The following is a 25079-nucleotide window of genomic DNA, read 5'->3' as shown; positions in this document are numbered from 1 at the left end:
TTTTTGATCATATTTCCTATTCTGCTATTCAATAAAAACCTTTGGGGCTCAATTAAATTGCGGAATAGTCTGTGTTGGTACGTGTGAGATCCACCTTTCCAAGTTTTTGGGGTTCATCTCATACTTCTGAAGCTTTGAGGGTGCTGCCTGTTCTATACTCCTCCTCCTCCTCCTCCTCATCCATCCTTTTAGGTGTACAAACAATAGTAATTGGGGCCTAGTGTGCTTCTGTACGTGTGAAAAACATACACTTTTTTTTGATCATATTTCCTATTCCGCTATTCTATAAAAACCTTTGGGGCTCAATTAAATTGCGGAATAGTCTGTGTCGGTACGTGTGAGATCCACCTTTCCAAGTTTTTGGGGTTCATCTCATACTTCTGAAGCTTTGAGGGTGCTGCCTGTTCTATACTCCTCCTCCTCCTCTTCCTCATCCATCCTTTTAGGTGTACAAACAATAGTAATTGGGGCCTAGTGTGCTTCTGTACGTGTGAAAAACATACACTTTTTTTTGATCATATTTCCTATTCCGCTATTCAATAAAAACCTTTGGGGCTCAATTAAATTGCGGAATAGTCTGTGTCGGTACGTGTGAGATCCACCTTTCCAAGTTTTTGGGGTTCATCTCATACTTCTGAAGATTTGAGGGTGCTGCCTGTTCCATACTCCTCTTCCTCATCCTCCCTTTAGGGTAGGAAAAAATTTAATCGGGCCTAGTCTGTGTTTGTACGTGTGAGATACACAGTTTTTTATCCTATTCCGCTATTCAATACACACCCTTTTGGTGTAAAAAACATTAAATTGCGGCATAGTTTGCATATTTGACTGTGAGATACACCCGTGCGATACTGTTGTTCTTTTGTTCCGCTATTCAATAAAGACCTTTCTAGGGCAAGATCTTAAATTTCAGAAATATGAGGAGAGCGTCAAATAGGGGCCGTGGCCTGGGTCGTGGTGGTGCTGCTGCTAGAGCTCCTGTTGCAAGGAGAGGACGTGGTCGATCTGTGCCAGCTACACGCACAAGTGAAACACCTTCCTCAAGTGTGAGTAGGCGACAGAACCTGCATCAGTATTTGGTAGGGCATCATACGCCCCTAGAAGTGATGAGGCCAGAACAAGTGGAGGCGATAGTAGATTGGTTTGCTGCTGACAGTGCCTCCAGTTCCTTCACATTGTCTCCCACCCAGTCTACTGCAGAAAGGTCACAGTTGGCACCTGCAGCCGATGTCCAACCGTCTTTCACCTCACCCCCTTGCAAATCAGGCAAGCAGTCTGAGCCCCAAGCCATACAGCAGTCTCTTCTTCTTTTTGATGACTCTGTCAGCAGGGTTTCCCAGGGCCATCCACCTAGCCCTGCCCCAAAAGTGGAAGAGATTGAGTGCAGCGATGCCCAACCACTTATTTCTCAAGATGAGTACATGCAAGGATCATCGCAGCACGTCTCCGATGATGACGAAACGCAGGTGCCAACTGCTGCGGCGTTCAGCATTGTGGAGACCGACAAGGAGGGCAGGGGTGAAGACTGGGTGGAAGATGATGTGGAGGACGATGAGGTCCTCGACCCCACATGGAATGAACGTCATGCAGGTGACCTGAGTAGTTTGGAGGAAGAGGCGGTGGTCGCACAGAGCCACCAGCACAGCAGAAGAGGGAGCAGGGTGCAGAAGCGGAGCGGCCGTGCCCTAGACACTACGCCCGCTACTGCCCAACGCAGCAAGGGAACGAGCGCACCAAAGTCAGCTCAAAGGAGTTCTCTAGCGTGGAAGTTCTTTAGAAAATGTGCTGATGACAGGACACGAGTGGTTTGCACCCTGTGCAATCAGAGCTTGAAGCGAGGCATAAACCTTCTCAACCTGAGCACAACCTGCATGATCAGGCATCTAAGTGCAAAGCATGAGCTGCAGTGGAGTACACACCTTCAAAACCAAGAAACGTCTCTGGCTCATCCTGCTTCCTCTTCTGCTGCAGTCTCGGCCGCTCCAGCCACATCTGTAGTGATACCGGCACCTGCCACCCCGCAAACAGACGATCTGTCAGCAACACCACCACCTGGGTCACCAACAACCATCTCCACAATGTCCCGTGGAAGCGTTCAGATTTCCATCTCCCAAACACTTGAGAGGAAGAGGAAGTACCCCCCTACCCACCCGCGATCCCTGGCCCTGAATGCCAGCATTTCAAAATTATTGGCCTTTGAAATGCTGTCATTCTGTCTGGTGGAGACGCACAGTTTTAAAAACCTTATGTCGGTGGCTGTCCCACAGTACGTCGTGCCCAGCCGCCACTACTTTTCCAGGCAAGCCATCCCTTCCCTACACAGCAAGTGGGGGAAAAAATCAGGTGTGCACTGCGCAACGCCATCTGTGCCAAGGTCCACCTAACTACCGATACGTGGACCAGTAAGCACGGTCAGGGGCGTTATATCTCCCTAACGGCACACTGGGTAAATGCAGTGGCGGATGGGCCTGAGGCGGATAGCAATTTGGCGCATGTCCTTCCACCACCGAGGATTGCAGGGCGCTTCAGTTTGCCTCCTGTTCCTAACTCCTCCTACTCCGCTTCCTCATCCTCTACCACCTCCTCATCCGGACAGCGTAACACCTACTTCAGCACGGCCAGGGGTAAACGACAGCAGGCAGTTTTACAACTTGCCTGTTTGGGGGACAAACCACACACCGCGCAGGAGTTGTGGAGGAGCATGGAACAGCAAACAAATGAGTGGTTGCTGCCAGCGAGCCTCAAGCCCGGCCTGGTGGTGTGCGATAACGGGAGAAATCTCATAGCAGCTCTGGGCCTAGCCGGTTTGACGCACATCCCTTGCCTGGCGCATGTGCTGAATTTGGTGGTGCAGAGGTTCCTTAAAAACTACCCCGATATGTCAGAGCTGCTGCAGAAAGTGTGGGCCGTTTGTGCGCACTTTCGGCGTTCTCACCCTGCTGCTGCTCGCCTGGCAGCGCTGCAGCGTAACTTCGGCCTTCCCGCTCACCGCCTCATATGTGACGTGCCCACAAGGTGGAACTCCACCTTGCACATGCTGGAAAGACTGTGCGAGCAGCAGCAGGCCATAGTGGAGTTTCAGCTGCAGCACGCACGCGTGAGTCGCTCTGCGGAACAGCACCACTTCACCACCAATAACTGGGCCTCCATGCGAGACCTGTGTGCCTTGTTGCGCTTTTTTGAGTACTCCACCAACATGGCCAGTGGCAATGACGCCGTTCTCAGCTTAACTATCCCACTTCTATGCCTCCTTGAAAAAACAATTTGGGCGATGATGGAAGAGGATGTGGCACAGGATGAGGAGGAGGAGGAGGAGGATGAAGAGGTAACATTTCAAAGGCTTTCAGGGCAGTCATTCGCAAGGGGCTCCGAGGGTGGGTTCCTGCACACACAAACGCCAGGGACACAATTGTCCAGCAGGGGCACAGTTCTGGAGGATGAGGAGGATGAGGAGGAGGAGGAGCTGGAGGAGGAGATGGAACCATGTTCACAGCAGGGTGGCACCCAGGCCAGCTCATGGCCATCACTGGTGCGTGGCTGGGGGGATACAGAGGACACGGACGATACACCTCCCACAGAGGACAGCCTTTCGTCGCCTCTGGGCAGCCTGGCACACATGAGCGATTACATGCTGCAGTGTCTCCACAACGACCGCCGAGTTGCCCACATTCTAACTTGTGCTGATTACTGGGTGGCCACGCTGCTGGATCCCCGTTACAAGGACAACGTACCGTCCTTAATTCACTCACTGGAGCGCGATCGCAAGATGCGTGAGTACAAGCGCACGCTGGTAGACGCGATGCTGCTGGCATTCCCATCTGACAGCGGGGCCACAGTGGAAGCACAAGGCAGAGGAGGAGGAGGAGGAGGTCGCCAACTCAACCAGGGCACCGCCAGCACCTCAGAAGGCAGGGTTAGCATGGCCGAAATGTGGAAAAGCTTTGTCAGCACGCCACAACAAACAGCAGCACCAGCAGCTCAGATGGAACGTCTTAGCAGGAGGCAGCATTTTACCAACATGGTGGAGCAGTATGTGTGCACACGCCTACATGTAGTGAATGAGGGGTCTGCCCCCTTCAACTTCTGGGTCTCCAAATTGGGCACATGGCCTGAGCTTGCCCTTTACGCCTTGGAGGTGCTGGCGTGCCCTGCAGCCAGTGTATTATCTGAACAGGTATTTAGCACGGCTGGGGGTGTTATAACAGACAAGCGCAGCCGCCTGTCCAGAGACAATGTGGACAAGCTCACGTTCATTAAAATGAACCAGGCATGGATCCCACGGGACTTTTCCGTACCTTGTGCAGAATAGCAATGGATGCCGACCTTACCCAGCCATTGTTCCATTTTTGCTCTTTCTCACTCTTTTGGGGTGTACCCTCATTTAAAATTTGTGAAAAGAAGCAGTGTTGGCTACCTCATCCTCCTCCTCAGGGCCAGATTAACGTAGGGGCTATTGGAGCTGCAGCTCCATGCAGGCCCCTACCTTTTATATAGGCCCCGGGTTGGCCATATTCACTGTGACCGCTCTTCTGTCACTTGTAAACACAGAAGTCTGGCTTCTATGCTCGCTTCCCCAGGCAGCACCCTCAGAACCTCCCCACACAGCGCGAAGGCCGGACAAGGAGGGACAGTTGCCGATGCATGGATGTGTTTATGGGCTTCAGAGACAGCATCCCATGTTGAATTAGGCATGCATGGCTGCACCCTTCCTCCTCTGGGTGCATGCCAAGGCACGGCCCTTAAGGCCCTTCAAAATCCTCAGCACCAAGACCATGATGCTCTTAATCCGGCCCTGGTCCTCCTCCACCGCCGCTTCCACCTACACCGCCCATAGGTGTGCGCAGCCTATTGCATTAGGGTGTGCACCCCAAAGTTGAAATACACATGCATGTGTTTGCCTACATGTACATGGCCCCGATACATTACTCTCCCTGCTGGCAAAGAGAAATAGAGCAGAGCAGGTGCGAGGGAGATCTTTCCCATCTCCTCACTGGCAAACAGAGCGATAATGCTTTGTGCCCTAGGTGATTAGGGTGTGCCCAGGTACACCAGGCACACCCTGTGCGCACGCCTATGACACCGCCACATCCACCACCACCTCAACCTCCCTCCTACTCCTTATGGGCCTCGTCCTTCAGAGATGAAGAACATTGTTTTATTTTTCTGTTTTTTTTTTGTTGTTTTAAGTTATTTCCCTATCCACATTTGTTTGCAGAGCACTTGCCATGCTCTTAACTACGTTTTTCAGCCATTTGCAGCACTCTAGCCCTTTCCATTGGTGTTTTAGAGCCATTTTAGTGCCTTAAAGTTCGGGTCCCCATTGACTTCAATGGGGTTCGGTGTCCGGGAAAAGTTCGGTAAAAGTCCGGGACACGGACCCGGACTTTTTTTTAAAGTTCGGCCGAACCCGTCGAACACGGACATCTAGGTGTCCGCTCAACCCTAATCATGAATGAGTGACATGCAGAGAGCAGGCAGGAAGCCTATTCAGCATAATCACAGCCATCTCTCACCTTTAAAAGATTCCTGCAGAGCACGGGGAAGCCGCTGGAAACACTGCTGAACAAACCCACAAACAGCTGAAACTGACAGCTATTTGAATTTGCTGCTGGAATGATGTCACCGCCCCCCTCCCCCCACTGTGCAAACCAAGCCTCGATTCAGATCGAGCCTGGAAGGCACCCCCCCCCCCCACCTGTGTGAACCAAGCCTTGATTCAGATCGAGCCTGGAAGGCACCAGGAAGCAGTGGAGCAGAGGGGAAGGACGTGGAATGGAACGCCGTGCATCCCACAGCCAAACTAGACCCCAGGGAGAGATAAGTAACAAACAACAGGAGAATATACACAAACAAACTGCTGCCATAGAATGTAAAGCAGGGTACATCACCACTTCCACGACCAGACCTTGGACCATACGGACACAGCGGCTGCACACACGATGGGGCGTATTAATGGGCCTCCCGCTAATAGCTGGGACGATTGGCCAAATGTCGCTTTGCCTGCCATTGGCCAGGTTTATAAGCTCTTCTGACAACTGACTCCACGCCCTTGTCCTACCCCGCTAATAGCTAGGGCATGTTGGACATGAAGGGGACACCACCGGATCTGACGTGCAGACCGCCAGGCCTGAATCGGGAATCTTCATGAGGTAAGATTTGACCATAATCCTTTCAGGAGGAGGACAAAAAAGGAACACGGCCTCTGGCACAGAGTAAAAATTTATGGGAGTAGGGTCCTATGAGGTAGGAGGAGGCGGGACTAACCCACACTTAAGCTGCCATGGAGTCTGTCAGGAAAAAGTTTTTAAACCCTAAAACCACAAATTATAAAAAAGGCCTTCTTACCGAATGGGCACGCTGGGCAGTGGCCCGGGGGCCCCACTTTCCCAGGGGGCCCCACCTGCCCAGCGGCCCACCCCCAGCCAAGCATTAGTCCTGATTCCCGAGTGCATCCCACCGCTCCAACTTAGCAGGTGGCAAGCGCCTGTCGGCCATGCGCTGCTGTCAGGCCACTTGGGCCATGGAGGGGGAACCTACAACTGCAGGAATGCCTTTTCGCCTCCATGGGAACAGGCGCACACAGGACAGTCGAGTCTGACTCCCGTCCGTGTGTGTGTTCACAGGACCCAGCCACCAAACTTGGAAGCTATCATTAGCCTGGCACTGCTGTAGCAATAAATATAGCCTTATCGATAATTTATATTTTTTCTCGTGGGTGATTGTGTAGGCGGGACCCCAGTGCACCGCATTGCCCGGGGCCATTTAATGCTCTTAAGATGGCACTGATTATAATAACGTTCATGGTGAGAAAAGAGGGTAATTTTTTAGGAGAGCATTTTGTTATCATCCCAATGATCAAACACATATATGTGCCCTAACTGTAATCTGTTGTGCCCCATAGATTTCCATTTTCCATTTTCAATTATGTAATTGTTTATGCATTTCTAGTGGGTTTTTTTCAGCGTTGTTATTATAATTATTTAAATTACTATTCCACACATAGTCAGCAGTTTTAAGTGAAGAGAGTAAAATGAAGTGTTAGAAAGATTGGTCTCTCATTTGCCCTTCTAATTCTACAATAGACTAGTAGGTCTACAGTTAAAATATAAGTTACATAATTATCTCTGTCTTGGAAACATACATTTCCCATAGACATCTAACTGAAATAAGATCTAAGAATGGAAGGTGTTGACCTTTCATCCTTCCACCTTCTTTGACTCATAGAATTTGTTTCATTCATAAAAGCCATGGTACCCTTAGGAGCTGGGTGGAAAGGGCAGCAGAGTCAGTTCTATTACTCCTTGCCGCACTGGAATATTGTTGCTGCAGGGGTAGGGTCAGATGAGATAGATTTCAAGGAAAGCAGGACTCAGCAGCACAAGGGACACATCACACTTTTAATAAGTAATGTCCCTTGTGCTGATTTTTTTTTTGTTAATCACTTACCTACTGGGCACTTAAACCCCCTTCCGGCCCAGGCCAATTCTCAGCTTTAAGCGCTGTAGCACTTTGAATAACTATTGCGCGGTTCTGTACCCAAATTCAATTTTTATAATTTTTTTAAAACAAATAGAGCTTTCTCTGGGTGGTATTTAATCACTACTGGGGTTTTTATTTTTTGCTGAACAAACAAAAAAAAAGACTGAAAATTTTGGAAAAAAAAAAAAAAAACAGTTTTTATAGTTTGCTTTAAAATTTTGCAAACATATAATTTTTCTCATTCATTGATGTGCGCTGATGAGGCAGCACTGATGTGCCCTGATGGGCCCTGATAGGCACTGATGGACACTGATAGGTGACACTGATGGGCACTGATAAGGTGGCACTGGTGGGCACTGATAAAGTAGCACTGGTGGGCACTAATAAAGTGACACTGGTGGGCACTGATGGGTGGCACCGATGGGCACAACTGAAGGGCACTAATAGGTGGCACTGATAGGTGGCATTCATGGGCACTGATGGGCACTAGTAGGTGGCACTGATAGGGGGCACTGATGGGCAATGATATGCATTATTTGGTAACACTGATGGTCAGCACTGATGATGGGGCACTGATTGATACTGATAGATGGCACTGGTGAGCATTGATAGGTAACACCGGTGGGCACTGATAGGTGACACTGGTGGGCACTGATAGGTGGCACTGGTGGGCACTGGTGGGCACAGATGCTCTTCTCCTCTTCGGGATTGATGTTCCTCTGACAGCAGCCGACGTTTGGCTTTTTTTTCTCCTCACACTGACAGCATGAGGAGAAAAAAAAAGCTGATCGCCGGCTGCTGTTTACATCACGTGATCAGCTGTCATTGGCTGACAGCTGATCATGTGGTAAGGGGTCAGGACCAGGCCCTTACTCCGATCTGTGATCAGCCAAGTCTCATAGACTCGCTGATCACAGAGCGAGCCATGAGTGCTCCACAGGGAGCGTGCAGACAGCTCATGCACGGGAGGGCATACATGGACGACCTCCCGGCAATTAAGGTCCGCGCTGTAGCCATCTTTCGGCTATAGCGCGGACGAAGAAGTTAATTTAGACTAAATTTAGATAATGTATATCTGCAGCATGAGATTGAAGGCACTGCTACCTCTGATCTCTAGCCTCTCTTTGGTGTTGTCACTACTGTGCTGCTCAGTGTTCTCCTTGATGGAAGAAGCAAAACCCTGCCTCTATCATGATGGCCGTCTTCACACAGAGACACAGAGCAGCACAAGGAATGGTAAGCCAGTAATGGGGAAAAGATGAGCTCTAGGGAAACCACAGGGAATACTGTTGACTAGTCCTGTGTTCTCTGCCTGCTTCCAGAGTTCAGTTTCTCTTTAATATGGAAAACCTTTATTGCCTTATGGCACTTTTCCACTGCAAGTACCGGCTCAGCTCTACTCGGCCCTGCTTGGCCTGGTTTGCTTTTCCACTGCTGGTACCACATGGTACAGTGTTGGAACGGTTCGGTACGGTTTGGTATGGTTTGCTTTTTCACTAAAGTAGTACTAAAGTTAAGTGGGTGGGATAACAACGATTCTCTGACCAATCAGTGGCTAGTAGTGACTGCATGCAAAGGATTGTGGGATATGGTACCGGGTATGGTACCTCTTGGAACCACAATCGAGGTGGTACTGTTTTTGAGAGCCGTCCAGTTCGGTTCCATGCAGTGGAAAAGCACCGCCGTACCTTACCGTACCGAACCATTCCTACACCGTACCATGTGGTACCAGCAGTGGAAAAGCACAAAAGCGAGCCAAACCGTTCAGTTCCATGCAGTGGAAAAGCGCCATTATATGCCACCTACTGTAGGTCTGGTATCTCAGAAAAGCTAAGAATTCCCTTTAACACTGTTATAACGTTGCTGATGGAAACAACAATCTCTGTGTTGCCCATTCCAACTTTTTTTCATTTCTTTATGGCTACAAACAAAACTAAAAATAAAATTATAATTAGTTGTTTTGAAGCTGCAGAAAACATTTTTCAGTGTAATGCCTTCATGCTGGTTCTTAATTTTGTATTCTGTACTGAACTACAGGTAAAAAGGTCACAAAGAAATGCTAATTACATTTTAACACATTCATAATATATCTGTAAAAAAAGAACCCATTTCTGTTTAGCGAAACCATTGAATCAGGATACATCCGGAAAAAGGAGTGTATGCACACATTTAATAAAAGTAGTCATTTCGTATTAATACAGTGCTTGGTGAAAAACAGCAAATAACTATTGACTTACAACTTTGCTCAAAGAGAGGCTATGTTTCACAATTACATTCCTCTTTTTATTACAAAATAGCTTTGCTATAGGCAAGATATGACATCTAGGTTCAAAATGACCACAGCACAACATAACTAGCGGTCCTTGACCTTTTAATATCTCCAGTATCCTTTACACAGGAGCAAGTCACAATTTGATCTAATCTTGCTGAGCTGATGGCAAAACGGAAGTAAATAGAAAAGAAACACAAAGTTTTATATTAGAGCATGGGTCCTATAATGCAGCTTAGCGAGATATTGTTAATCCATATTTAAAAGGTCACAGGTACAGTCTAACAGGACAAGGAGCAGAGCACCCAGTCTTCTTAACATTTTTCTCTGAGGACAACCTGTGCAGATTAAATACTAACTGTATTTTGCTAGCTTGGCTATTTAGCAGCTTCCGACTTGTTCTCTAGGCAAGCAATGTATATCATTTTTTTTTTAATGCTGCAGATATAGTACTTACAAAATAAAAGATCAAATTATTTGAGCACAAGGGATAATTAAAAAATATATTTTTTTATACAGTGGAATCTCCAATAATTTATTATTTAATCAGGTAAAGTACTTTTAGGTTCATTAGTTCAGTGGATAGGATGGTCTCAGAAAAAAGGTAAAGGAACTCAACCATGACCCCCCCCCAAACTGGTCAAAATTTCACTAACAGTGGGAGGGTCTTAAAGGGGCATCAAATAAAAGGAGTGCATTATGTACAGAGTGCAGTTTTCAGTGTGGTTACACGCAGAGTTCAGGGGTGTGCTACGTGCAGAGTTTGGGAGTGTGCTACATATACAGTGCAGGGTTCAGTGTGAGTTCAGGGGTGTGCTACGTGCAGAGTTTGGGAGTGTGCTACATATACAGTGCAGGGTTCAGGGGTGTGCTACGTGCAGAGTTTGGGAGTGTGCTACATATACAGGGCAGGGTTCAGTGTGAGTTCAGGGGTGTGCTACGTGCAGAGTTTTGGAGTGTGCTACATATACAGTGCAGGGTTCAGGGGTGTGCTACGTGCAGAGTTTGGGAGTGTGCTACATATACAGTGCAGGGTTTAGGGGTGCGCTACACACAGAGTGCAGAGTTTGGTGTGGTTACATGCAGAGTTCAGGGGTGTGCTACGTGCAGAGTTTGGAAGTGTGCTACATATACAGTGCAGGGTTCAGGGGTGTGCTATGTGCAGAGTTTGGAAGTGTGCTACATATACAGTGCAGGGTTCAGGGGTGTGCTACGTGCAGAGTTTGGGAGTGTGCTACATATACAGTGCAGTGTTCAGGGGTGTGCTACGTGCAGAGTTTGGGAGTGTGCTACATATACAGTGCAGGGTTTAGGGGTGCGCTACACACAGAGTGCAGAGTTCGGTGTGGTTACATGCAGAGTTCAGGGGTGTGCTACATGCAGAGTTTGGAAGTGTGCTACATATACAGTGCAGGGTTCAGGGGTGTGCTACGTGCAGAGTTTGGGAGCGTGCTACATATACAGTGCAGGGTTCAGGGGTGCGCTACACACAGAGTGCAGAGTTCGGTGTTGGTTACACGCAGAGTTCAGGGGTGTGCTATGTGCAGAGTTTGGGAGTGTGCTACATATACAGTGCAGGGTTCAGGGGTGTGCTACGTGCAGAGTTTAGGAGTGTGCTACATATACAGTGCAGGGCTCATGTGTGCGCTAAACACAGAGTGCAGAGTTCAGCCTTCTTCCACAGCTTCTTAGCTCTGCATCCCCCATCCACATCTCACTTTTACCCTTCCTCTTCTTCTCTAGTACCTCCCCTCACATTGTAGATGGCTTCGTCTATCTTACTTGCAGGTAGATCATCCAGTGGGGGTGTCAGCATTCGCACTGCACACCAGGCACGGGCATCTCCTCTCCCCATTCTGCACTTGGAAAACACAGGAAGCCAGACCTCTGTGTTTACAAGTGATACCACCAAGTTCCAGATGAAAAAAGAGGGTGGGTAATGTAAAGCAGATGAATATATAGAATTACTGGGAATGTGAGATGTTTTTAGTGGACAGGGAATGAAGGATGGATGAGTTAAATGGCTTGTTATGGGAGTGAACTGCCCCCAGTGCTAGTCTCGAGAGTCCAGGTTTGCATGTAACTACAGTGCATTTAAAGAGGTTGTAAAGTATTTTTTCATAAAAGTAAATAAAATTAAAATGTTGTTATATTTACCTGTTCTGTGCAAGGGTATTGCACAGAGCCACTGCAAACCTCCACTTCTGGGGTTCCCATCCGGAGCTTTTGGCTCCTTCTTTTTACTGTGTGCCACTAAAGGAAGACACTTCCTGGGAGCGCATGTGTGGGCTTGCTTCCAAGTTGGACTGTGTGTGTCCATTGACACACACAGCGCTGCTTGACCTCGACTCCTGGTTCTGCTTTGACTGGAAGGAGCCAATGGCTGCCACTGCTCTCAGCAAAACTTGTGAGGTCAAAGGGAAAGAAGACCTGAGATTGAATAGAATGCTTTAAGGTAGAAAAAAACCTTTTTGAATTTAAAACCTATTTATGTAATCTTGCTAATTGGAGCTATGCAGCAGGTCCATATTTAAATGTACTTTTCTTTAGTTTTGGGCTAGTATTCTTTAAACCCATCCCAGACAAGGTAGATATGTAGAAATAAACTATATTGTCAAAAGTATTGGGGCTTCTGCCTTTACATGTAAATGAACTAATGGCATCCCAGTCTTAAATGGCACCGCAGTCTTCATCTGTAGGGTTTAATATTGAGTTGGCCCACCCTTTGCAGCTATAACAGCTTCAACTCTTCTGGGAAGGCTGTCCACTGGGTTTAGGAGTGTGTCTCTGGGAATGTTGGACCATTCTTCCAGAAGCGCATTTGTGAGGTCAAGCACTGCTGTTGGATGAGAAGGCCTGGCTCGCAGTCACCGCTCTAAGTCATCCCAAACGTGCTCTTTTGGGTTGAGATCAGGACTCTGCGCAGGCCAGTCAAGTTTGTCCACCCCAAACTTGCTCATCCATGTCTTTATGGACCTTGTTTTGTGCACTGGTCCAAATCATTTGGTGGGGGGGGGGGGGTTATGGTGTGGGGTGGTTTTGCAGGGGTTGGGCTTGGCCCATTAGTTCCAGTAAAGGAAACTCTTAGGATGTCAATTTCATGCTCCCAACTTTGTGGGAACAGTTTGGGGACGGCCCCTTCCTTTTCCAACATGTCTGTGCACCAGTACACAAAGCAAGGCCCATAAAGACATGGAGGGGGAGGAACTTGACTGGCCTGCACAGAGTCCTGACCTCAACCCGATACAACACCCTTGGGGTGAATTAGAGCGCAGACTGTGAGCCAGGCCTTCTTGTCCAACATCAGTGCCTGACTTTGCAGATGTGCTTCTGGAAGAAAAGTCAAAAATTCCCATAGACACATTCCTAAACCTTGTGGACAGCCCTCCCAGAAGAGTTGATGTTGAATATTATTAAATTATATATATATATTGAATATTGAACCCTACGGACTAAGGATGCCATTAAAGTTTGTTTGCATTTAAAGGCAGGTGTCCCAATAATTTTGACAATATAGAGTAAGTTTTAGTTTTTGCAACTGAGAGACCAGTGAGCTTGAGACATTTATAATACAAATACTTTAAATTGGAAAAAAAAAGGATTCAGTTGTTGGTAAAATTTGATCTAATTTATGCAGCTTTTATTTGCAGATTTGTACCCATACAGCATTAAGAATGATAAAGTGCTGATCCAAAACATGTAAGTGTAGGGTTTGCTATATACTGTTTCTAATATGTGGAATGAAATAAGCCGGAAAGAGAACTGTGTAATTAAAATAGAAAATGAGTCATTTATGGCATGCATAATCATTTTCAAACTCTTTATTACAATAAGTTGTAATTATATAACTCTTGGTTTGAAGAAATCATGTACAGTAATTATATACAGACAAGCATGGGATTTAATTAGTGAGTCGTTTACAAAGCCGAAATGGTCATACCAAGTTACAAATAAGAGTGACAAACATCTATTTTAAAGCTATCTATAGAGTAGCACCAGATAATAAAACTGAAAATGTTGAAACAGCTTCTTTGTTGCCTATAGTATCTAATCAACTATAGAAAAGGGACATAAAGTGAACAATATTCCATGGTCAGATGATTTCCTGAAGCTTTTCCACAGCATAGCTGCAAAAAAGAGGCAATAGAATGACGCTGGGTTTGTGAACATTATGTGAAATGCTGCTTTATGTGAACAAAATAATCTAATGTATTGTCAAGACTGGGCATGGTGCAGTTAGCTACTTCAGCTCCGAAAGGTTTAACCCCCTTAATGACCAGGCCATTATTTTGCGATCCTGCACTGCGTTACCTTATCTAACAATTGTACGACGTGCAATAGATTGTCGTGCGACGCTGTACCCAAATACAATTGATATCGTTTTTTTCCCCACAAATAGAGCTTTCTTTTGGTGGTATTTGATCACCTCTACGATTTTTAGATTTTGCGCTATAAACAAAAAAAAGAGCGACAGTTTTGAAAAAAAAAAAATCTTTTTTTTACTTTCTGCTATAAAACTTTCCCAATAGAAAAAAATTAAAAAATCTAATTTTTTTTATCAGTTTAGGTCAATATGTATTCCGCTACATATTTTTGGTAAAAAAAAATCCCAAAAAGCATATTTTAATTGGTTTGCGCAAAAGTTATAGCGTTTACAAACTAAGGGAAAGATTTGTGGACTTATTTTTTTGTTTTTATTAGTAATGACTGCGACATTGCGGCGGACACATCTGACACTAAGCGACACTTTTGGGGACCAGTGACATTAATACAGTAATCAGTGCTAAATCATTTGCACTGTTACTGTATAAATGACAGTGGCAGGGAAGGGGTTAATACTGGGGGTGATCAAGGGGTTAAGTGTAAGCCTAAGAGCCGGTTCACATTAGAGCGAACCGACTTGCCGGGGCGACCCATAACATTGAAGTCTATGCAGGTCGTTCCGGGTCGTCCCAAAGAAGCTCCGGACCCTTTTTCTAAGTCGGAGCGACTTGTGTTGCTCCTATTAGAATGGGTCCACAGCTTCTCTATGGCAGGCGACCTACGGCGACCTGTCAGGCGACCTGACAGGTCGCCCCAGTGTGAACCGGCTCTCAATGTGCTTGATAACTGTGGGGGGGGGGGGGGGGGCTCTGTGACAGGCACACAGAAATCGGTGTTTCAGCTTAGCTAAGACACACAATCTCATTGTGCCTGTCTGACAGGAGATGCCTGCTTTGTTTACATAGGTAGGCAGCTCTCCTGTCAGTTTCTTCGAAAGATTGTGGGAGGCCGGGGGCAATCGAGCCCGCTCCTCCCACGGTCTGGCTCCTGCTGTGTCTAATCACAATGGGAGCGCAGCTCCAGCGGCGCATGCATGCCGCTGAGACCACCTGCACATAATCACGTAGATCTATTGTGATTATGCACAGCCGAGCCGCCCTGTCGCAGTAAATCTGCGTGGAGCGGTCGGCAAGTGGTTAAATTATTCAAACTTTATTAGTGCAGACCAATATCAAAAGTGCAAATAACATCAATTATTACTTGTGCATCCCAGTCTGCAGCTCTGAAAGGAAATGGATTCTGTGTCTGGCAGCTGATGAGACATTTACACAGGCACAGCTACAGCAGGGGACTACTTACTGTGGAGCTAAGCACAGACATCATTGTGCCTACCCTCTACCTAATAGGAAGGCAAGCAAGATGTGGACTATGAGGATTGTGGGAGGTGTAGTTCTAACAGACTGAGACAGAGAGGCACAGCAACATACATTCTGGGGTTGATTTACTAAAGGCAAATAGACTGTGCAGTTTACAATGTGAAGTTGCACTTTGCAAGAGCCGTTGCTCCAGGGCTTAGTAAATGAGCTGAAGCTCTGCTGACTTCCATCACCCAATCATATGCAAGCAAAAATGCTGTTTTTTTTTTTTATTTTCCTTGCACGTTAATGGGTATTCTTTGTAAAGTGAAACTTTACTTCATTTACTAAGCTCTGGAGCAACTGCACTTGCAGAGTGCACAGTCTATATGCCTTTAGTAAATCAACCCCTCTAGGACATCAGAAAGTGCTGTTGATGCTGATAGAGTTTGCTGCTTGATCAAGTGGGAAGGATACAGCCAGGGCTGGCCCTACCATGGGCCCCGCTGTTTCCATTGGACCCAGGCAGAACTTGGAGAGGGGCAGCAAATTGACTCCCAAGATTGTTTTACCAGCAGTTGTGTGGGTCCTCAGTTACGGGGGGCATTTTCCCATCTCGTACTGCCATCCGTAATACAAACTGATGTGTTTTAGGAGGCAGAGCGTCTCCTCCGGGGAATGTCCCTCACATGATCGTGCTGTGCGCAATGACAACAGATATCAGCACACCCCATCTCACGACGGGCGGGTTGGATCTTCTAGAGTGGTGGGCGCAGCAGACACAGGAGTGACAGGAGGACTGAGAACAGACAGTGGGTGTTTGGTGGACCGGTCCAATGGTGAGTTATGGAAGAAGATAACAGTATTTATAATATTTTCTAAATTGTATATTTAAATCAAATAATGGATGTGGGGGCCTTTTGTTGGGCATGATTTTTTTTTTTTTTTGGGGGGGGGGGGGGCCATTTAATTCTTGGACCCAGGCAGCATAATGTCTTGGGCCAGTCCTGGATACAGCAGACACAAACTGGCTGTGTTTCACCTAGTATACAGAGGGAGATCACCTACTAATACAAATTTGTCAGAGACTGCTGGCCAACTCCACATTAAACCTTGACAAAAGAGGGCCAGTGTTACCTTCAAATATCATAAAGCCTGCGGCTTTATTAGATCTTACAGGGAACAAAATCAGTGTCATCATCAGTGCCTAAAGGGACATTATTCTGAGCACTTCAATATAACAGCTAGGCCCTAATGAGCTGGTGACATACAAATCTATATTAGAGACTGTTGAACTGTTAGGGTCCTTGCACATCGGGCACTTTTCTGCATGTCTGAATTTCCCTGGCATCTCTATTGGGACAGACAGCTGCATGCATGCACCCGCTGTGTCCTATATAATATGTGGGTGAGTGTACCCACACTCACCTGCATGTCAAATTAGGACACAGTGACTATGGCGGTGCAGCTGCATGACCCAATAAAAAATGAATGGGATGCTGGCACAGGGATGTACCCAACACCTGTGCTGGAAAAACACAACCCTGCACAGGGCCTGCAGTAAAGCACCCAGTGTGAATGAACTCCTAGTGTGGCGCAACTCTTTTTACTTAGGCTTGCTCCACTATAGGGTTTAGGAGAAGGTGCTCTCTACACCCCTTGCTTGTTTTTACTGTATTTTTATTTTTTATTATTTTTAACATTTTTGCAATATATGCTATAGTTTAACTGTATCATTGCTGTTGTTTCATATCTCTTTTGCTACCTGGGCACTGCATATACATCTGCAATAAATATTCCCCACTCAGCCGGGTGAGTCAGAGTGTGTGGTGCTATTGGCAAAGTAGTGGGCACAGGACCCAATACTGCTAGCTTCTTCAGGGCCAAGCTATACACTCGAATGTTACTGTGCAATATGCAGTAAGTAATGCTTATTGCAAGGATGCCTTTATTAAAGGGAATATGAGGGGTATAAATGGATTACTGTCATCTGAAATAGGGGCGATGCTTTGTTTATGATTATAAAGGTTGGGATCCCCTTTGGGCGGATTTACAGTGACTTGGGCAATTCTTTTTTGAAATGTTTTATTTATTTGTTATATTAAAACTGCTTTGGCGTTCAGTGCCCTTTGGGTTTAGTGCGCTATATTCATATTGTTTTTACTACTACCTTTGTAGGTGTAGTAGCTTCTCCTTTCACAGCTCTTAGAGCAGAAATGTGTATCATATGTTTGTCTGTGAGTAAGGCTTGTAAAGGACATTATGCACTCACAGACACATTTTTTGACTCATGTCATCTTTAATATATGTAGACCAAGAAAATAATGTATGCCTGGGAAAGTTTTACTAAATAAATACATTTATGAATAAGAAAATAAAAACATAAATCAGTACACACCTAAAATACATGTACACAAATGTTTTCTCTTTAAAATCACTGTAAATACAGAAAATAATCTACTGATTGTGTCAGTAATCTAATGAGATCCTAACTTACATAGAGTGGTAAAAACATAGCCCTTTTGCAGTGTGTTATCAGCTCTTTCTATTTAACCTACGGTGGACTACAGAGCATCACCATCTCCTAATCTCCATTTTATGGAGATTAGGAGACAGAGGTGTTCAGTAGTTCAAGAGAGAAGAATTTAGTAAAGCTGACAACATTGGAGATTTGCAGCAGAGGCAGCTCTGTCAGCTCACTGCAGCCTATTAGCAGCTTACAAAATTCCTGGCAGAATAAATCATTATTTAACCATATTTCCGTATGGTACCATACATTCACCCAGTATAACTAAAGGCAAAACCTGTTTTTTTTTTTTTTGTATTAAACAGGTAACATAGCAGTCCAACACAATACAGTAAAATAAAAAAGTGCTCCCGTTTACATGTCCAAGAGTATTGATGACAGAGACAGTAACATCAATATATATCCATATCCTCGCAGTTATATCAAAGAATATACCAGCACAGTCCAACCATGCCACCATCCCACCAAATATATAGTTATTTATATACAGCTGGCTGAAGTGACTCTTAAATCTTTATGGTCATTTTGGGCACTTAAACAATCTTCGGTATAGAAGTTTAGGGGTATCTAACCAAAATCCCCATAGCTTTTCAAATTTATCTTGTAAAGATATTGTGTTCCAGGAGTTCCCACTGCTGACATCCAAGACTTATTTGAAGGATGATCAGGGGATTTCCACATTAATAGGAGCAGTCTACGGGCATGGAAAAGAGCCCTTCCCACTGTCCTAGAATGCTCATCCTCAATAACACCCTCTAGAATATTCAAGAGACAGCATTTAGGGTTCAGTGGGATTTTTAACCTAAACACCATGTTTAATGTGTCTATAACTTGTCTCCAATAGAAGTGTAGTTTGGGGCATCGTCACAGTAGATGAATTAAGTCACCATGGTCTCTTTTACATCTAGGGCATTGTGGTTCTGTACCATAACTCATCTTATAAAGCCTCAGGGGGTGTAAAGAGGACATAGCAAATTATAAAGCTGAGACAGTTTCTGGGACACATTTAAAGAACAGGTTACCACAGCCTAATTTGCTTCCTCCCATTGGTCACCCAACATCGGCCCCACATCTCTCTCCCAGCTCGAAGTCACCCTGTTAGGGTGGCCTTTATGAAATTCAGACAGTAACATGTTATAACATTGGGAAATAAAACCTTTAGATCTTTCAGCCATTTGTATGAGGTTGAAATAAGGAGTGGGAGATAGATGCCCTTCCTGTGAGTCCCCCTGTGCCCTGACTAGAAATGGACGAACATCGGCCGGGGCGGTTCGCGAACTTCAGCCTCAAATTTTCTCAAGAGCCCGAGAACCGCAAGTTCGCAGCGGTTCATGAACGTCAGCCGCAAATTTTCTAAAAAGTCTACGAACCGCAAGTTTGCTGCGGGCCCCATTGACTTTAATGGGAGGCGAACTTTAAAAAACTTTAGGTCATATTTGCAGCCAAAAAAGATGTACTAGCTGTGCACAAATAGTCCCAGCACATGGACAATGTCATAACAGAAGTATTGCAATTGGAAAAGTTGCCCTAAATGTTTTATTTATTTTTTTGCAGCAACATTTTTTTTTTTTCATAAATCAGCCAGAACTGACAGCAGCCGGTAAATACATGTCAAATACATATAGGGTCCATTCACACATCTGTAAAATGGGTCCGCATCCATTACACAATTTGGCAGAACCTTTACAGACCCACTGGTCTATCACACCAGTTGTTCAAAAAATTGGCCAGTGAGTTTGGCACTGTGTGTATCAGACTTAACACAGCAAAAGAGGCAATATTGTTGCAGGACACAAATACACTTGTAAAAGTATACTCAGATAACACCCCACTTCAATATGTGGTATTGGGGGGGGGGGGGGCACTGGTCTATCACACCAGTTATAATACATTAAAAGTGCTTTTGTCACTGTTTGTAGTATTGCTGCAGAAATGCTCAGTCACACCACACCTGTCACAATGCTGCACAGTGCACTTAATACTAATCCACTATAATATTCTTTCTACAAAGTATATTATACCGTGGATTACCCCCCTCCCGCCCCCTATAGAAACATAGAAACATAAAAACATAGAATGTGTCGGCAGAGAAGAACCATTTGGCTCATCTAGTCTGCCCAATATATCTGAATCCTATGAATGGTCCCTGGCCCTATCTTATATGAAGGATAGCCTTATGCATATCCCATGCCTGCTTAAACTCCTTCACTGTATTTGCAGCTACCACTTCTGCAGGAAGATTATTCCATGCATCCACTACTCTCTCAGTAAAGTAATACTAGTGCACTGCACACCAATACCAAAAAAATTGCAGCCCTTTAAATGACTTTTGTGGATATTAACAGAGCGACTTGTGTCACTGCTGCCAATCTCTAACTGCCCCTAAAGCACAGACTGGATACATGTCCCTAACCTGAAAAGAGACTGGACCTATACCGAAATACCAGCCCTGAAAAGGACTTTTGTGGACATTAACAGAGGGATTTGTGTGACTGCTGGCAATCTCTAACTGCCCCTAAAGCACAGACTGGATACCTGTCCCTAACCTGAAAAGAGACTGTAGTAGACCTATACCAAAATACCAGCCCTGAAAAGGACTTTTGTGGATGTTAACAGAGCTATTTGTGTCTGGCAATCTCTCCCTCATGAACACACCAGACCTCTCCCTACGCTGACAAAAAGCAGAATGTGAAATGGCCAACAGCTCAGGTCTATTTATAGGGTAGGGGGCATGTCCATGTACTGAAATGTTTCAATTGGCTGTCCTGTTCCACCTGACGGCTGTGTCATGGGTTATAAAGGGACAACGGTAGGGGAGTGATGTAAGAAATAAAGGAGTTGGGGCATCAGTATAATTTTGATAATGTTTATCTTACCTGAAACCGACATTTGCAGTTTATTCCAAATTCTAATTTTATCTTGAAATGTATTTAGTATTGAGGCAATGTTTAGTGAGCCATAATCTACAGGAGAGGAAATCACATATATCCCCAGATACTTAAATTTATCTGTGATGGGTATGGGACAAGCGGGGGCTATTGGTTGTGTGGAATCACCTTCCAGTAGGAGCAGCGCTAATTCAGTCCAAAGCCAGACAATTGGCCGAAGTCAAGGATAGTAGTCGTGACAGTTTGCAGAGACAGATTAGTGTCCCCTAGTAGCAGCAACATGTAGTCTACATATAGCATTATTTTTTTGTGGATTTTGCCTAAGCGAAACCCTGTGATTAGGGGGTTGGCTCTTATGAGGGCAGCTAGCGGCTCGAAGGCAAGCGCAAAGAGCAGAGGAGACAGGGGACCACCCTGCCCAGTACCTCTGCTCCATGCAAATGTAGGGGAGGCTCTGCCAAAAACTATTATGGAGGCAGATGGTGCTCTGTATAAGAGGTGAATCCAAGTTATAAGATGTGTTCCAAAACCAAATTTAGTCACCAACCTGAGATAATCCCATTCAACGCTATCAAATGCTTTGTGGACATCTAGGGATAGTAAAGCTCTGTTACCCATGTTATCTGCGGCGGTCTGAATATTAATAAAAAGCCTTCGCAAGTTAACTTTCGGGGCATGAAGCCTGCTTGATCCTGATGTAATGCCGACAGTACAACCTCATTCAGTCTAAGGGCCAGAACTTTTTCTAAGAGTTTTACATCACTCTGTAGCAAGGGAATCAGTCTATATGAGCCCAGATCTAAGGGGTCTTTACCTGGCTTTATAAGAAGAACCACCAAAGCTCGGGACATGGATGTCGGTAGCCGGTTGCTTTCAATGAAGCATTGAATACCTTTAGCAGGTTTTGCAAAATCAGCTCTCTGTATCTAACATATACTTCCATCATCACCAGGGGCCTTACACGTAGGAAAGAAACTGACTGCCCTCTGTAGTTCCGCCAAAGTGATATGGGAGTCTAGTCTAGCTGTTTGGGCTGGCATGATGGTGGGGAGGGAAACCCCCTGTATTTAGGAAGACAAGTCCTCTAAGGACTGCATTCTCTGTGGTTGGTAAAGGGAAGAGTAAAAATCTGTTTACAATTAGTTCAGGTTTATTAACAATTCTACCAGAGTTACACTGTATAGCTCCTATGGCCAGAGAAGCCTGTTGCGACTGGATAATCCTTGCCAGGAGATGACCAGTCTTCTCCCCCTCCTTAAATAGTGCTACTTTATTAATGAACCATTTACGTTTTGCTGCGGAGGCCGCAGATGATCTAGAGAGTCCTGGGCCTACATCCAGGCCTCCCTAGAGGAATCAGTCGGTGTAACTATATAGGCCAATTCAAACTGCTTAAATTGATCTTACACATGGGAAAAAAGTTCAGAAGACCCCAATTTTTTTGCCTGAATTTCGGCATTAAAGATTCCCCTAAGTACTGCCTTAAATGTTTACCACTGTTGGAGAGGGTTCTCATATGCATCATGATCTTGAAAAAATGCTGCACTCTGGCTTTCAATACAATCATGGGAAAGTAACAACTGTAGCCAGTAGGCATTGAGCTTCCAGGGCTCTCTGCAGAGTTCTGTCAGAGGAGAGGACATTGTCCGCAACAAGTGGAGAATAGTCCGACGCTCCCTGAGTATGGTGTACAATATTAGAGACATGACCTAGCATAAGACCATTACCCACACAAAGATCTACCTGAGATAAGGATGAATGTGTTTTAGAGAAGCATGATGGGACAGCGAGGGGTTGTGGTCCAAGAGAGGGTCAAGATACAGTTGCAGTTGAAATCCCCCATGATCAATAACGGGAGATCAGGTTTGTCTACCAAATCAGCAGAATTTGTAATATATCTCTTGAAAATGGGGCGGAATATACACAAACGTTAGCACCAAATTCATATTATACAATTTGCAATAAAGGAACACATAACTACCCTCTGAATCCACCTTTGAGCCCAATTCTTGGAACATTAACGATCTATCTATCAGCACACTGACTGCCTGGGAATAGGAGGTATGGGTTTAGTCATATAATTTAGATGCCCAAGAGTAGTGCAGGGATCATGTTGTCTCTACAGTCAGGTGTTTTTCTTGCAAGCCAACTATGGCCGGGTGAAATTTCTGGAGGCACGTTGAGATCATAGTGTGTTTTAAAGGATTTTTCCCACCCCTAACATTCCATGATACTATGGGTATTGACATTGGACATCATTATGGAATACATTAAAGGACCGACAAGGGATCATACATTTGTCACCTGTCCTCATTGGAGGACACGGATATAGGTGGAGTGCATGCGAACCATGAAACCAGACAAAGGACTGCGAGCATAAAATACTTATGAGTATAAGTTCCTTTTGAGAGTCAGAACAAACATTACCAATTGAAAATCGCAACTGCACCATAGGGACTGTGTGCAGTACCACCCTCAGTGGTGTAATAAGCAAAAAGAACTGATGGACTGGAAAGCCATCCTTAGGTGTTTCAAATTAGGTACGCCTCAGTGTAAGGAACAGAAACAAAAAAGAAAAAATAATCTGCAACAGCAGGTAAAAAGTCAACTTGATGAATGCACATAGTGAATGTATCAGTAAGATAGATTTGTCGTCGTAAGCCTCTCGCTGTGTAGCATTGTAAGTAATGGCTCCCCAGCCTGTCCACTTAGGAGTATTTGAAAATGCGAACTCCCACAATTGTCGGGATGTAGACTCTGGGATCCCCTTAAGAGGGTCAGTCCTCATCTCCGGTCGCTTGTTGGTGGGGCAGGCTGTTCTATTTGCGGTCCAACCAAGAGGCTGCCTCAGTTGCCAATTCAAAGAAAGGAGTTTGGCTGGGTACAACATAGCATAATGACACATGTAGATGGCGCAGCCGTGCCTTGACATCATAGAACTTCGAACATTTGAAACTTTTTATTTTTAACTTTAGAGAGCGTTCAGAGGGGTTAAAATGCTTGTCAAATTGTATTGCTGTCTGTGACCCCCATTAGAGAGATGTACCCTCTCTATTTCCCCTGTTTACTATTATCATTAAAAGCGAAAGTAAAAAAAATTTCCCCAGAAAAGTAATAGAGGGGAAATCTTCCAATGAGGACACTCGTTTTGGGGGTCCCCAAGGAATTTACTTAATTTGCAGGGCTTTCCCGTCAATTCCTGTTTGACTATAGGACAGTAAGTGAAGGGAAATTTCTGCAATGGGACAAAAATCTCACAGGAGCTATAGCCTTCCCTTGCCCTATCCAAAATGAAAAAGTAGTGTTGCCTATAGTTTTACTTTAATTGGGATCTGGTCCCTATAGTGAAGTTGGCAATTTCCCCTGCAGCAAACATATTTTTTAAGTGAAAGCTTATCACGACATTCTTACGTGTCACAAGCAATGCTTTTTTAATAACATAGATTGACAACTGTTTGACTTTTCTAAATTGCACACTTTCTATTACAGAATTTATTTAGTGCATGCAGGATTTTAGTAATCTGTTTGTGTGTCAGAGTAACTAGTGTGTAATTATCTCACCTTTAGCGCTTTAACTGGAAAGTTCCTGTGCTTGTTAGACAAAAACCAGTGTTATGATTAAAAATTTCATAATGACTCATACTTCCCAGCCTATACATATACTTACATTAGATGAATTCACAGGAAAGGTATGACAACATAAACTAATTAATAAGTGTTAAATATATGAAACATGACACATATTAAACACCATGTGTATATGTCAATGTTAATTTGCCATATCTTGCATATTTTATTATATTTATCTAACTTTCTATTTATTTTCTTTCTTTCTGAAACTGTCATTGAGTCAGTAGACTAATATGGTAGAGTAATAAAATTGTATCCTTGTTCACAGATTACACTTACTGTAAAATAAAAAAGCTAAAAATGTTTCTCCTCTTTTAATCTCTGACTCTCTCTTTTCTCTGGTATACAGCTGTCGTGATGGTCCTGAACAGTATGAGCGTTAGCTGGACTGCTCGAATTCAGATTTTCTTGACCTTTTGCAAGCTTGCAGCAATTCTGATAATTATAGTCCCTGGTGTTATGCAGTTAATTAAAGGTAAGGGCTAATATTTTTGTATCAATTATTGCATGTATTATCTTGTGATAAAACCTGCTATACACTGTACCTTTTATTTTTAACTTAATGGGGATATTTATGGAAATGTTTTTAGCCTTTCTGGTCTTCTGATACAGTAGAAAAGTGAGGGGGCTGTAGTACAGACTGTCTTTGGATTGATATGATAATAATTATC

General features: G+C 44.8%; 1 protein-coding gene across 1 annotated transcript in view; it reads left to right on the top strand.

The window, feature by feature from the left end:
- SLC7A11 (solute carrier family 7 member 11) overlaps window positions 1-25079 on the top strand; it is a 446067-nt gene that overhangs the window by 109146 nt on the left and 311842 nt on the right. The window contains exon 4 of the mRNA XM_082243483.1: window positions 24758-24883. Within this exon, the coding sequence (XP_082099609.1) occupies window positions 24758-24883 (126 nt within the window). The remainder of the gene's footprint in view (window positions 1-24757; window positions 24884-25079) is intronic.

The sequence above is a fragment of the Pelophylax lessonae genome, assembly GCF_965119305.1.
Source record: "Pelophylax lessonae genome assembly, chromosome: 1".
Lineage (NCBI taxonomy): Eukaryota > Metazoa > Chordata > Amphibia > Anura > Ranidae > Pelophylax > Pelophylax lessonae.
This window is presented reverse-complemented; position numbering and strand designations above follow the sequence as displayed.